Source organism: Bos indicus, chromosome 29, assembly GCF_029378745.1.
Source record: "Bos indicus isolate NIAB-ARS_2022 breed Sahiwal x Tharparkar chromosome 29, NIAB-ARS_B.indTharparkar_mat_pri_1.0, whole genome shotgun sequence".
Taxonomy (NCBI): domain Eukaryota; kingdom Metazoa; phylum Chordata; class Mammalia; order Artiodactyla; family Bovidae; genus Bos; species Bos indicus.
Window position 1 is genome coordinate 6421700 of NC_091788.1, and position 15475 is coordinate 6437174.

At 42.3% G+C, this 15475-nt stretch overlaps 1 protein-coding gene across 3 annotated transcripts in view; it reads left to right on the forward strand.

Annotated features, from left to right (window-relative positions):
• The first annotated feature begins 8798 nt into the window (after positions 1-8798).
• NOX4 (NADPH oxidase 4) overlaps positions 8799-15475 on the forward strand; it is a 189644-nt gene continuing 182967 nt past the window's right edge. Inside the window, exons 1-2 of one of the 3 annotated variants that reach the window (XM_019955215.2) lie at positions 8799-8928; positions 11871-11966. Coding sequence is in view for 1 of the 3 variants with exons in the window: in XM_019955214.2 (XP_019810773.2) it covers positions 11110-11166; positions 11871-11966 (153 nt within the window). In the remaining 2 variants the exon portion in view is untranslated. Of the gene's footprint in view, positions 8929-10879; positions 11167-11870; positions 11967-15475 lie in introns of those variants that run through there. The other 2 variants (XM_019955214.2, XM_070783416.1) reach the window with 2 other exon arrangements.

Sequence of the window (15475 nt, forward strand, 5' to 3'; positions counted from 1 at the left end):
CCAGCCTGTGGGGAAAGGGAAAAAGGAAAATGGAGTGAAAGCAGCTTCCTTTGTGATGGGGAGGTACATATCCTGTTGTTCACATCACATTTGCAGAAACAGCCAGTACCTACTACTGACTGCAAGGGAGGCTAAGCCATGTCATTGCTAGGTGGGCATGTTTGATTTCACTGAAACTCAGGTGATTCATTGCAAAAATGAAGAAAAGGAGAATAGAGAAAGATTTGCAGACTCAGCCACTCCAATGAAATCCCACTGATACAGAAGTAATTGGGTGATAAATTATTGCATCATAGTTCAGAACTCAGTTCAGTTCAGTCGCTCAGTCGTGTCTGAGTCTTCGCCACCCCATGGACTGCAGCACACCAACTCCCAGAGCCTACTCAAACTCATGTTCATCGAGTTAGTGATGCCATCCAACCATCTCATCCTCTGTTGTCCCCTTCTCCTCCCAGCCTCATCTTCCCCAGCATCTTCCCCAGGGTCTTTACAAATGAGTCAGTTCTTCACATCAGGTGGCCAAAGTATTGCAGTTTCAGCTTCAGCATCAGTCCTTCCAATGAACACCCTGGTCTGATCTCCTTTAGGATGGACTGGTTGGATCTCCTTGAAGTCCAAGGGACTCTCAAGAGTCTTCTCCAACACCATAGTTCAAAAGCATCAATTCTTCAGCACTCAGCTTTCTTTATAGTCCAACTCTCACATCCATACATGACTACTGGAAAAACCATAGCCTTGACTAGATGGACCTTTTTTGGCAAACTAATGTCTCTGCTTTCTAATATGTTGTCTAGGTTGGTCATAGCTTTTCTTCCAAGGAGCAAGCGTCTTTTAATTTCATGTCTGCAGTCACCATCTGTGGTGATTTTGGGGGCCAAGAAAAAAGTCTCTCACTATTTCCATTGCTTCCCCATCTATTTGCCATTAAGTGATGGGACTGGATGCCATGATCTTAGTTTTCTGAATGGTGAGTTTTAAGCCAACTTTTTCACTCACCTCTTTAATTTTCATCAGGAGGCTCTTTAGATCTTCTTCACTTTCTGCCATAAAGGCGGTGTCATCTGCATATCTGAGGTTATTGATATTTTCCCCAGCAATCTTGATTCAGGGAATGGCAAACCATTTCAGTATTCTTGCCTTGAGAACCCCATGAACAGCAGTTCAGAACTGAACATATGTAAATAATTGAGCATGTATAAACTTGAATTAAGGACTATGAAAGATCAGTGGAGGCACAGTGCTGCCTTCAGAGAGAAACTGATTCAAAAGTGGTTCCAGTAAAGAATTGATTCCCAGGTGGTGCTAGTGGTAAAGAACCCGGTTGTCATTCAGGAGATGCAGGTTCAATCCCTGGGTTGGGAAGATCCCCTGGAGGAGGGCACAGCAACCCACTCCAGTATTTTGCCTGGAGAATCCCCATGGACACAACAGACTGGCAGGCTGCAGTCCATAGGGTCGCACAGAGTCAGACAGGACTGAAGTGACTTAGTGGGTATGAAATTTGCTAGGCTATACATAGTTGTATAAGGACATAGAGACATTTAAGTTTCTTTGTCAGTAGAAGCAAGAGTGAGTCATGTTTTTGAAATTTCCAGTCTCAGATTCTTGGAGAGCAGGCAGAGAGTCTGAAGGTTAAATTCCACATAAAGCTGTTGAGGAGGAAGGAAAGACAAAAGTCAATTTTTATTTTCTTTCATGTTCCTGAACTTGTTTTCCATCCAGTCTAGCATAAAACCTTTCCTACTCTAGACTGAAAAAACATACAACCTAAATGTTGGAAATTATGTTTTTTCAGTGCATTTTCTAAGGACTGAAGCCCAGAAGACAGCCTTTCAGAGCTCTCTCTGAGGGACAGCTCAAAAGAGCCAGGATCATAAGAGTTCAAACAACAACGACAGAAAACAGGTAGTCAAAAATGAAAAGACTACTGTCAATTAAAGAAAATCAGACATCTCTAGTTAATGACATGATGCTTTTGCTATGCATGGGAAGACACAGATTCTGGGTTCATTGAAATCATTGCTTTGATAAGCACCCTCTGGTGGCTCAGATGGTAAAGCATTTGTCTGCAGTGCAGAAGGTCTGGGTTTGATCCCTAGGTTGGGAAGATCCCCTGGAGGAGGAAATGGCCACCCACTCCAGTATTCCTTCCTGGAGAATTCCATGGACAGAGGAGCCTGGCGGGCTACAATCCATGGGGTTGCAAAGAGTCAGACACAATTAAGCAACTAACACAGCAACCACTAACTATCTAGGGACAGTATCCTGCTTTTTTTACACCCTGAATCCCCTCAGGGTGCACAGAGGCTACGAGCTTGATGGCTGCAACCTCCTTTGCGTACCGACAAGATAGCCTACATTTTTCATCCACACTACACTCTGGGCAATTAGAATAAAATTCTGTAAGTGCTGATTTTCCACTTGGAAAATAACCTTAATTGTTATTGCATGCTAGAGTTTCATTCACTCATTCACTAAAAATATTTTGAGCTCTTACTATATGCCAGGCTTTAGGTAATGAAGAAAAATGTCCTGTCTTCAGTGTGCTCAGAATTTAGTTGGAGAAAGAACCTAGAAAACAAATCATCAAATTCGGCCTGATAACTATTCTGAAGGGGCTTCCCTGGTGGCTCAGATGATAGAGAATCCACCTGCAATGCAGGAAACTTGGGTTTGGTCCCTGGGTGGGAAAGAATCCCTTGTCCAGGTAATCTATCTATCCTAAGAGAGGGCTACACGCAGAGGACTACAGGCTCACAAAAGGTTCCTGATCCCACTGGGAAGAATCCATGTGAAACTTTAAGAAGAAAGGATACTCATCTTGAGCTTGGAGACTGAGTGAGCATCAGTAGGTCTGGTGTGCCAGGAAGCAAGAACACCATGCATACATGGATGAGACTCTGAGAAAAAAAGAGTATATTTGGGGGAGAGAAGGAAGTAACAACATCAGAAATTCCATGTGGGTGTAGAAAAGGAAATACTGTGTAAAGATTACTGGAAGAGAATTTGGGAAATTTATTCTTCTCTGGGCTTTAATTTCTTTCACTCAAAATAATTACTGAGCATCTACTCATGTTTCAAGTCTTATACTCGGCCTCAGCATAATAAGAATGAGCAAAAACAGAAATGTACTTACCTTTGGGGAGTTCACATTTTATGAAAGAGATAGGCATTAATCAAATAAACTCATAAACATATATAAATATACACTATCAGGCTGTGCAATGACCCAGTGCTCTGTGTGTGTGTGTGTGTGTGTACGGGGCAGGGGTTGGTGAGCTCAAAGGGCTGAGAAAAGGATTTTAGTCTCCTCCCTAACAAATTAAGTAGAAGTTAGAATGGTCTCCAAAGTCTTTCCTATTCAGATGTTTTTTAAGACTTTAAAACATACTATTCAACATGGATTGTAATAGTTGTAGCTTAAGATTTTTATGGTATGTTTAGAAAGTGAAGGAAGACTGGGAAAGAAGTCCCATCTTATTTCCTCGACATTGCAAAGATGTTTGAGAATGCAATCAGAAACGTGGAAGCAGGTGCTAAGATCATTTTTTTGGGAGGTGGGGGGCTCCTGGGACACTTCTATTTAAAACTTAAAGAACAATAAAATAACTCACACATCCAGGAATTATTTCGTTAATGGCTGCATTCAGGAAATGCCACACGATAAAAAGAAATAATGATAACGAATAGACAAGACAGTGTTTTGAGAATGTGCACTGTCTTAGCACACTAGTAATTTTCTACAGACCTCAGATTGTTGGAGAGTCATGCCAACCATGGCTCAATCTGGGGGTCAAAAGTTTTACGGCTCAGAACACATGGAAATTCTAATTCAGCAATGACTAAAGGGTGTAGAGGAAGGAAATGCCTCAGTGACCTTGTTTCTGTCCCTGTGATTCAATTCCCTTATGTATAAAATTAGGATGAAGTTAAGCATGGGCCTACCCATCTTACAGAAGAGATTTGAGGGTGAAATAAAAAATAACTAGAGGGGTTGGGGGGGAAGAAATGTAATGAGTTTCTATAGAAGTTAGAGGCAATCAGTATTTCTTACAATTATTTTTGTGTTAAAAATAAATTTTCTTTAATAAGCATGGCAATGGTACTTTTATTTATTTGTTTGTTTTTCATTTTAAAAATTGTCTTTGCTTGCAGTAAAAAATTGTTTAGTCTGTGTTGATTTCCATTTATTTTTGCTTTTTGAAATTTTATTCATCTATGACATTCAGAAGTTTGGGAAAGTATTCTATGCAGAGCAGTTCTGAACAAGAGTTTATTATTATTTGTTTTTATTCAACAAACTTTTATTGAGCCTCTTCAGTCTGGCATTCTTAAATTGTTTTTACATTAGCAAGCTTTATTTTCCAACAAAGTATCTTATCCTTGAGGGTGTAAGAAGCTCTCCAGCTTCTTCAGTTATTTCTCAGGGAATTGACCCAGCTGTGTGAGTGCACGGTAGACATTCCTAAAGGCCTGAATCAGAAGATGGTTTACACTTGTTTTTGTGTTAAAATGACAATGAGTCACTGTCTGGAACTTGTCGCCAGATTTGCTAATGTTAAGCCTTTGGGCCATTTCTTGCTAGTTCCCTGAGGGGTCCTTCTTCCTTGACAAGGGTCCCAGGGACAAGGTGTAGCTGCCCTTTCTTTTTAACTTGGCTGGCAGTTATTCACACCTTGAGGATTCTTTTGCCCACTCTACCAGTTACACTGCCTGCTGGGACAGAGTTTTCCTACCTTCTTCTTTTCTATTTGTAAGAAAAATACACAGGCTCTTTTCCATTTTTGAGTTTAACACTCATGACTCCTCGTAAATCAGATAGGGATACCCAAAACAGTAAACTCAGTCGAGTCACAAAGGTTAAGAAAGTTTATTGAGTTCTATCTGGCATGATTCCTCGTCTATAATTTTTGACTACTTGACAGAAAAGTAAAAGTTCCAACTTTTATATCTTAATGTGAATTTCCTCAAAATTCCTTCTCTCAGGCTGGCATATCTAACCGGGGAAAGAAAATTAGCATCAATTAAGCTACTTCAGGGGCTTCCCAAGTCGGGCAAGTGGTAAAGAATTCACTTGCCAATGCAGGAGAGGTAAGGGACATAGGTTCAGTCCCTGGGTCTGGAAGATCCCCTGGAGGAGGGCATGGCAACCTACTCCGGTATTCTTGCCTGGGGAATCCCACAGACAGAGGAGCCTGGCTGGCTACAGTGCTTACGGGCTAGTTCATAGGGTTATAAAGAGTTGGATACCACTGAAGTGACTTAGCACATGTACGCAAGTTAATTTAGGGCTACAGTAAGCTGAATAGTGACCACCCAGATATATCACATCCTAATCCCATGATCCTGTAAATATTATTTTTTATATAAGACAAAGAAGGTTTTGCAGATATAATTAAGGATCTTTAAGTGAGGAGATTCTCTTGAATTATCTCAGTTCAGTTCACTCAGTCATGTCTGACTCTGCAATCCCATGGACTGCAGTACCCCAGGCCTCCCTCTCCATCACCAACACCCAGAGCTTGCTCAAACTCATGTCCATGGAGTCGGTGATGCCATCCAACCATCTCATCCTCTGTCATCCCCTTCTCCTCCTGCCCTCAATCTTTCCCAGCATCAGGGTCTTTTCCAATGAGTCAGTTCTTCACATCAGGTGGCCAAAGTATTGGAGTTTCAGCTTCTTCAGCATCAGTCCTTCCAATGAATATTCAGGGTTGATTTCCTTTAGGATGGAATGGTTGGATCTCCTTGCTGTCCACGGGACTCTCAAGAGTCTTCTCCAAAACCATAACACAAAAGCATCAATTTTTAGGCTGTCAGCTTTCTTTATAGTCCAACTCTCATCCATACATGACTACTGGAAAAACCAGAATTAGCTGGGGGCCCTAAATACAATCGAAAGAGTCTTTATACAGGCAGGGGGTGATTCTGTTGTAGGAAAGGGACCTCTCCCAGGGCCCAAGAGTCTCATCTAATACTCGGGAATGAATTGTCTGAGGAGACAATGCTGACAATGTAAGAGACTTTATTAGGAAGGGCTGCCAGGGCAGAGAGAAGCAGGTGAGGGAACCCCGGAGAACTGGTCTGTCACGCTGCTCACAGTCTCAGGTTTTATGATAATGGAATTAGTTTCCAGGTTGTCTCTGGGCAATCATTGTGACTCAGGGTCCTTCCTTGTGTTGTATGCATTGCTTAGTCAAGATAGATTCCAGCAAGAAGGATTCTGGGAGGTTGGTAGGACATTTGGATTGGCATCCCCTCTCTTCTTTTGACCTTTCCTGAATTCTTCTGGTTGTTGGTAACTTGTTAGTTCTGCAGTCCTTACCGGGACCTCCTGTGTAAGACAATTCATGCAAGTGACTATCGTCTTGCCTGGCCAGGGTGGGCCGTTACGGTCAGTGGTTCCCCTTACAATGACATATACACACTGGAAGAGGAGAAGCCGTGTGATCGTTGAGGCAGAGAGTGGAGTGATGCAGCCCTAAATCAAGATATGCCAACAGAATCAGAAAGGGGCAAAGAGCAGATTCTCCCCAAGACTCTCTGAAGGGACTGTGGCCCTGTCGACACCTTGATTTTCACCCAATCCTCTGACTGCAGACTTCTGACCACCAGAACTGTGAGAGAATAAATTTCTATTGTCCAAATCCACTAAACTTGTGACAGTTTGTTACCACAACCCCAGGAAGCTAAGATAGGTGCCCACTGGTCCGAACCGCATATCCTATGTTTGTGTTAGAGGTGACACCCGTAAGGAAGAGTCCTTGCCCTGCTGGTTATTTTCTGATGTTAATTATCAAGCTAATCAGAAATGGCCTTTGAGCTAAGATCAAATATTGGTATGGGGGCTTCCCAGGTGGCACAGCGGTAAATAATCCACCTGCCAATACAGGAGACACAGGAGACGCAGGTTCTATCCCTGGGTCGGGAAGATCCCTTGGGGGAGGATATGACAATCTGCTCCAGTATTCTTGCCTGAAAAATTCCACGGACACAGGAGCCTGCTGGGCTAATGTCCATGAGGTAACAAAGAGTCAAACACGACTGAACGACTGAGCACATAAGCAGAAACTTTTCTTTCATTACTGGAAAGTTACACTTGAGAAACTGGAGTTTGAGGGAGCCACAAAAATAAGGATAATATGCTTAACTATTAATGCTATTCATTAATCAAGCATTCTGAAGTTCTGGCTATATGACAGTGTTTGTCCAAAGTCCTGAAATAAACAAGATCTCTGCCCTTGAAGAGGTCTGTTGATGAAGGGAAATAGACACACACACACACAACTAAAATAATATGTGGAAAATGGAGTAATGATCACATGTCTGGAATATTATAAACACACTGAAGAATGCATAGACTGCAGGATGCATCTGTGTGAGCACAGAGGGAGGGTGGGCCAGGGAAAGCTTTATGGCAAAGGTGTGCTTTTGAGCCGACAGAGGGAGTTGACTAGTAAAGCAGATCAAAACGGAAAACTTTTCTCAATTTTTTTCAGTGGATTTCATATTTTGAGGGACACTGTCTACCAAAAAAGAAAGCTTCTGTATAAGTAATAAATAATAGACCAAGAACATCTCTAATTGACAGAGTTTATAATCAGTGAAGGATGATCACTAGTATTTTACTATTATTTCAGCCACGAGCAAAGGTATTTGTCATTTGATATTTTTTTCTGTGAAGTTTTTTCCAGGTAAAAGTGTGATTTTTTAAAATTATGATTTTTAGACTATTGATACAGCTATAAGATTGTCTCTTCATTATTTTCAAGGACAGTCTTCCTTTCTTGAGAAAGACAGTATCTACTTGCACTGAACAATATGGCCTAGAGAAAATTATATTGAAAAGAACCTCATTCATGAGAGTACCTTCCTGCACATGGCTTTAGTTCTGTTCCTTGGGGATAGCTTGCAGTATCATTTCCTTGTAAGTCAATAGAAGCAGTTAGGACCTAATCCCCTTTTACAGAGCTCCTACAAAACAATAGTGATAAATATAATAATCAATGTTTGTATAGCATCCTATTATGGTACCAAAGAGTTTCACAAAAGTATCTGATTATGGGTTTTTTGGAACTGTAAGTAAAACCCTGTTTTTTCATCTCATACAGGTTTCTTGTGTCTCTCTCTCCTTTCTTCATCTTTATTGTGATGTTCTTACTTTCAGTTAACATAATGCTTTGTTGAGATATAATTGACATGTAACTTTGTTGAAGTCTAAAGCATACATCAGGTTGATTTGATGCACTTATATATAGGGAAATGATTATCATTCAAGCCTTACCTAACAGCTCCATCACCTCACATAACCACCCTTTTTGTGTGTATTAAGAGAACATTCAAGATCTATTCTTTAAGCAACTTTCAAGTACGTAACATTGTGTGGTTAATTATCATCACCATGGCTGTGTATTAGATCTCAAAAAACTATCCATCTTATAACTGGAAGTTTGTGCCTTTTAACTAATGTCTGCTCATTTCCCCCTCTCCCTCAGGCAAATTTCTTAATATCTTTTAGCTTCAGTTTCGTCAACTCGGAAGTGAGGTGGCTCTTATCCACATGGAGAGCTATGAGAATGAAGTGAGATTTTGTACATGAAATACCCAGGACAGTGGCTGACACAGTAAGTACATGGTGAGAGCTGGCTCCATTATTTTTGTCATTTTTTTTTTTTCCTGAAAGTAGTTAAACTTTTATAAAAATTGTGTTTTATTCTACTGTTCTTCAACTGCTTCACTCCTCTCAACTCATGACAAGAACCAGCTCATTTTGCCAGAATCTCCTCACTTCCCATCTATTGAAATTAAGGCTGGAAGATGGCTTCTTCAGGGTGAACTATGAGGAATACCCATGTGTCTCAGAATTAGACCTGCCTCCAGTGGTGACACTCCTTGGCTTCTCCCTGTGCTCTTCTTCTGGTCCTTCAGGTATCACATGGCGGATAAAAACTGGCTGTTACTTATGAATAACGGGCTCCCTAGCTCCAGAAAGATTTGAGGCAGTTTTCAGGATCAGATCATGCATCAAACAGTAAAGTTATATGTTAAAAGAGATGACAAGACTATTAGAGCTCTTTGTGAATTGTAACTGGGATTTGATACAGATTTGTTTTTTGAACTGAGGGTTACAGTCATTAATTAGTTCACAAAATTAATTGAGATAAGTACACTCCATGAGGTACACAAATTATGATTTTTGTGGAATTTTTAGTTTCAATTATATATTATTGCATGTTTATAAAATGAAAGATAGCTTGAGGGCCATGAGATTAGGCTGCTAGTGGTTTACTTTTTCTGCCACTAGTGGCTAGAAGTGAGAAAGTTCCTGATTTAACAAAACTTTCTCCAACACTTATTTTCATCGGACATTCTTTCACGTGCATGACTTTTTGTTTCTTCCCTAATACTGATAAGCTGCAGTGTAGGATAGGTAGCCCGGGAAAACACTTTCATCTCCCTTCCCCCGGCCTCTGGTACAAGTCTGAGGGGATTCTTATTCCTTAACAGACTCTGATAGCAGGTAGTAAAAAGCACTGAATAGAGTGAATCGGAGCTTCCCTAAAAGCCCCTGAAAATTCCGTCAGTTTTAACCATTAACTCCCTGGACTCTTGACTCAGAAGTTTCTCTAAAGCTCTGCGTCGGTGCTTACGGATGGGGGTGGAAGGGCGAGTGAGAGAGTTTGAGGTCAGGGTTGTGGTGGCCGAGGGCGGGCTGGGCACGGGACGCGGTCACACCGGTGCTTCTTCCGGCTCGGGTTTCCGCCGGGGGCCTCGGAGAGGGACCTTTGAAGGGGCGGGGGGAGGCGAGCAGTAGGGGTGTGTGTGTGTGAGTGAGTCCAAGGGGCGGCAAAGGTCCAGCCAGTCAAAAAGAGTAGGGGTGTGTGTGTGTGTGAGTCCAAGGGGTGGCAAAGGTCTGATCAGTCAAAAGGAGTAGGGGTGTGTGTGTGTGCCTGAGTGAGTCCAAGGGGCGGCAAAGGTCCAGCCAGTCAAAAGGAGTAGGTGTGTGTGTGTGTCTGTGTGTGAGTCCAAGGGCGGCGCAGGTCCTCACTCTGTCTGAGCAACATTCTCCACATCTTGCTGTGTCTTTCCAAGTGGGGCAGGCCGGTGTATGTGTGTGTGTGTGTGTCCAAGGGGCGGCGAAGGTCCCCACTCGGCTGAGCACCATCCCCCACATCTTGCTGTCTTTCCAAGCGGGCCAGCTGGTGTGTGTGTGTGTGTGTCATTGTGCGTGTATCTGTGTCTGTCTTTGTGTGTCTGTGTGTCTTTGTGTGTGTGTCTGCGTGTGTCCAAGGGCGGCGAAGTTCCCCACTCTGTATGAGCACCATCCTCCACATCTTGCTGTCTTTCCAAGCGGGCCAGCTGGTGTGTGTGTGTGTCATTGTGTGTGTATCTGTGTGTCTTTGTGTGTCTGTGTGTGTGTGTCTGCGTGTGTCCAAGGGCAGCGAAGGTCCCCACTCTGAGCACCATCCTCCACATCTTGCTGTGTGTCTTTCCAAGTGGGGCCGGCCGGTGTGTGTGTGTGTGTGTGTGTGTGTGTGTGTCCAAGGGCGGCGCAGGTCCCCACTCTGAGCACCATCCTCCACATCTTGCTGTGTGTCTTTCCAAGTGGGGCCGGCCGGTATGTGTGTGTGTGTGTGTGTGTGTGTGTGTGTGTGTGTATGTGTTCAAGGGCGGCGCAGGTCCCCACTCTGTCTCAGCACCCTCCTCCGCATCTTGCTGTCTTTCCAAGCGGGGCCGGCCTCTGGAGGCTGCTGGGCCGCCTCCCGGATCCCAGACCGGGATATCCCCGGCGGCGGCGGCCACAACAAGCTCTCCGCAGACAAAGGGCGGGCGCGGCGGGGAGCGCGCGCTCGGAGCGCGGGTCCCGGCCGCCAGGGGCGCCGAGCAGACCCCGCGCCGGCCGCAGCCGCGAAGCCCGGAAGAGCCGGCTCGGGGCGCAGACCCCGCCCGGGCTGGCGCAGCGCCGGCCCCGGACTCCCACTCGGTCTTTGACCCTCCGTCCCCTCCCGGCCCCCCGGCCCCCCCGGCCGCACCGCTGGAGCCGCTGCGCCCGCGGCCGCCGCTGCTTGTCGGCCGGCTGGCTGAGAGCGCGGCGCGCGGGCCGGCGGCATGGCTGTGTCCTGGAGGAGCTGGCTGGCCAACGAAGGGGTTAAACACCTCTGCCTGGTAGGATGGCGGGCGAGGGTCTCCCGGCGTCTTGTTTCTGGGGCAGCGATCTTGATTCATTCTCTGAGCGAGCGCGGGTGGGAAGCTGGAAGTTTTGCCTCTAGTGCAAAACATCCTCCACTAACACAAACTTTCTGCCGGGAATACCTGGACATAACCATCTCCTCCCTCCCTTCCTCCAAGCCCTCTGAACTTGCCTACACTTTGATGCGAGAGCGGATGCGGAGGGAGATCCCTGTTAGTTAACACAGCTTTCCCTTTAACCCCTTAAACATCTTCACCACCCCCACCCCTTTTTCTCTTTTCCCAGATTGTTTGTCGGATTTTATTTTATACAGCAAAGCCCTCTTCTTTATTATCTATTCTTCATTCAATGGATATTTTTAAAGCTTAAACATACAATGCTTGGGACTTGGTGATGTCACTCATCACTTAGTCTTGTTTTACCTCCAGGGGTTATCTGTGATCTTTAGGATAACTGTTGCAGCCCAAATACTTAATCTCAGGTGTACAGGGGCTGAGTGAGTTCAGATACGTTTTCCTCTTAGTGGTTTGCAGCTTGCTGGTCAATTGAGAAAGCTTTTGGCAACGACTAATTGAGGTTCCATTGAGCGTATTGTGTCCGACGAATGTACTTGAATGTACTCCATTCATCGGGTAGTACTTATTTTTAATTCTTTTATCTCTTTCTCCATATGATTTAGCTTATCTGGCTCTCCCTGAATGTCCTGCTTTTCTGGAAAACCTTTCTGCTGTATAACCAAGGGCCAGAGTATCACTACCTCCACGAGATGCTGGGGGTAAGTGGGTCTTGGGTGACCTGGTGGAGTGGGTATAAGGTGGGCAGACGATGCTACAATTCTTGAGCAGTTTTTCTATTTATTGAAGAAACGTTCGGTGGGTTGTTCACTTCAGGAGCGTTTGTTAGTTTCTAAAGTGGTCACGTTTTCATGATTTATCATTTACACTCGTGGAAGTTACAATGATTGACTCTTAAGAGCCAAAGATAATCTTATAAAGAGAACTGCTAGGCTAGTAATACCTGAGAAAAGTTGTCACTTCTTGCCAGCTGCAAAGTGCCCTGAAGGGTCTCCTTCACTTAAGGGACCAACCGATGACAGGCTTTTCATTCTCACTAATCAAGTCTTCAGCTTGCCCATCAGCTTATCCAGAGAATTTCTGCACTGCTTCCTTTTACTGTCAGTTCTCACACAGTATGTGTCTAAGGCAGTTATTCATTCTTGGGCATTTCTCAAATGCTTGCCCTGGGTTAGTGGCTGATTATTATTCCGGTGTTCTGGTCTAATAGGAGAACGATATTGTGCAAAATTTTGCTCTGATTTGTCTCATGTGTCAATATTTTTCTTTTTTTATATATTCCATGATGCTTCTGTTTTCATTCTTCCTCTCCTTCCCCTTCCTACTTGTCTCCTGAACAAAAATGGTATCACTGTGCACATCTTACTTTGTATAAGGAGACAGCTTTTTCTAAGAAACAAACAACAACTATAAGACATTAAAAAATCTTAGGGCATATGAAAAAGCAGATTTGGCATTCCTTTTCATTGGAGAAGAAAATGCATTCTGAACAGGAGGTGCATAATTTTCTTTTTCATGGTTTAATGACTGTTTACAATTATTATTAGTTCAGATGAATTTAGTGGAACCAGTCTTCCATCTCCTGTTTTTATAGTTACAAATCCTATCTCTCTTTAAAGCTCAGGTTTTATAGTAGTGCTTGGCACATATTAAGATTGTGATAAATTGAGGGTGAACTAATTGATTTATATTTTATTTTATAGAGTAAAGCACTGTTTTCATTATCTGTTGTTCACACAGATAATGGTATTTTCAAAGTTTAAAAATTGGTATTTTTAAAGTTTAATAACTTTTAAAGACTTCTTTTAGAGCTATTTAGAGTTCACAGTAAAATGGAGGGGAAGGCACAGATTTCCTGTATGTTCTCCTATCCCCACACATGTGTAGCCTCTCCCATGATCAACATCACCCACCAGAGTGGTACATTTGCTACAATTTGATGAGCCTACATTGACACATCATAATCACCCAACTCTGTATTTTAAAAGGATTGATAAAAATAGTCACAAAGATTAAATTCCTAAATCTGAACATTTCTTTCTTTCTTCCTACCAACCCTCCTCCATTCAGCCATATAGAAAACTGTCATGAAACCTTCACTTTTCAAATGGGCACATAAAGAGTAACTTCTCCCCTTTGTTTTCAAGTTGCTTACAATCTAATGGAAGCTCCAACAAGTAAATACATGTAATTCAATAAACAAGTTAAAATTTTTTTCTCTAAGAAATGCATGAAAGTTTACTGGTCTATCATGTTACTTTGTTTCCTAGAAATCCCCCTGGGGTGTAAATTAGCAAACAGGAGGTTTTGCAGTGCAACATAGATCTGACCTATTCATTATATATTACTTGATGAACAACTTGGAGAAAACTCTTGAGAGTTACAGTGGCAAACTTTGCTTTGGAAAATGGTGAATCTTGATCAGGACATAGATGTAATAATATAAAATCTAAGCCTCGACAACTTGGAAAGACATAATTGAACTTGGAATTTCAGCTTTATGACATAGTATAAACTAAAATGATAATTTACTTAAAAAATAATTATGTTGGAAACCAACAAGTTAGTTTTTTATTAGTTTGGATGCTGTGTAACAACTTCAAATATATTTTGGTTACAACTCATATGAAGAATACACACACACACACACATATACAACCCAACTAATTGAATTATATGTTTCACCTCTCTCTACATCATCCCACTTTAGTGGTTTTATTTGAATAAGATGATAGGCTAGTGAGGTTCAGTGGTGAGGCCCGCAGAATATAGGCCTGGTACTAAGCAGGGGCTCAATAGATATTGATCAGATGAATGAAGACAAAAAAATAATAAAAGGACTAAACGGAAGACTGTGAGTAGTATGTGCAAGAGGCAGATTGAGGAAGAGCAGGGTCATTGTAAATTAGTTTTCATAGAAACATAAGAATCATCATAGTTCAGTTCAGTTCAGTCGCTCAGTCGTATCCGACTCTTTGCGACCCCATGAATCGCAGCACGCCAGGCCTCCCTGTCCCTCACCAACTCCCGGAGTTCACTCAGACTCATGTCCATCGAGTCAGTGATGCCATCCAGCCATCTCATCCTCTGTCGTCCCCTTCTCCTCCTGCCCCCAATCCCTCCCAGCATCAGAGTCTTTTCCAGTGTGTCAACTCTTCACATGAGGTGGCCAAAATACTGGAGTTTCAGCTTCAGCATCATTCCCTCCAAAGAAATCCCAGGGCTGATCTCCTTCAGAATGGACTGGTTGGATCTCCTCCTTAACCATGTAGTTAGGAGTCCATATTTTATGAAGAGTCACTGGAAAAGGACAGCTTTTCTTTTTGACATCATGACTAAAGAAGAAAGATGACTTTCACATGTCTTACTTTTCATTAATCACCTATATGAATTTTTTAGTCATTAGTTTATCTACACCATTTGGAATAGATATCTGTCATTTTAGTGAAAAAGCAGTTCTGTCTATAGTTTGACTATTTGCTTAATGAAGGAGTATTTAATTTTATTTGTCTTAGGCTTATCCTTCCTAATCTTTTGATGATTGTGGTACTGTTTCATAGTAAAAGAACTTGCAAGCATTTTTTTGTATTTAAAGAATTACAGCAGAACAATGAGATATAATTAATTTTTAAAATAAATATTGTAGGCGCCCACATTTTATATATTTAATAACTGTATAGTATGAACTTTATGCCTTAGAGCAGTTTTTCTTAGAGCCTACCAAACAGTCACAAGAACATGGTCCCACCATGATAGAAATCCTGAAAAGGACACAGGTATTCTGATAAGTCTCTTTTAGGTAAATTTTAAGTTCATAAAAATCATGATGATATTTCTGGAAATGAGCTTGATTGCTACCACTTTAAAACACTATGGAAACAAAGCTTCCATTTGTTGAACATTTTGATAATAGCATTTAGTCTAAGGTTGTCATTATTCATCTGTAAAATGTAAGGTAATAATAAAGTTGGGCTAATATTACAGGAAGAAAGTGTCCATAGGATATAGCTCATTTGCAGGAAGACACAGACATTGAGAAGCAGTAAATTCTTCGCAGTAGTCTAAAAATCTCTGCTTTCTATTGAAAAACAATTTATTTGACTGTTTATTTAAACTGATGGTATACTAGTCACTTTAGAAATACTGTGTTTAACTAGGAAACTATCCTTCCCCATTGTACCTGGGGAAGTATAGGCTGAGGAATCTGAAT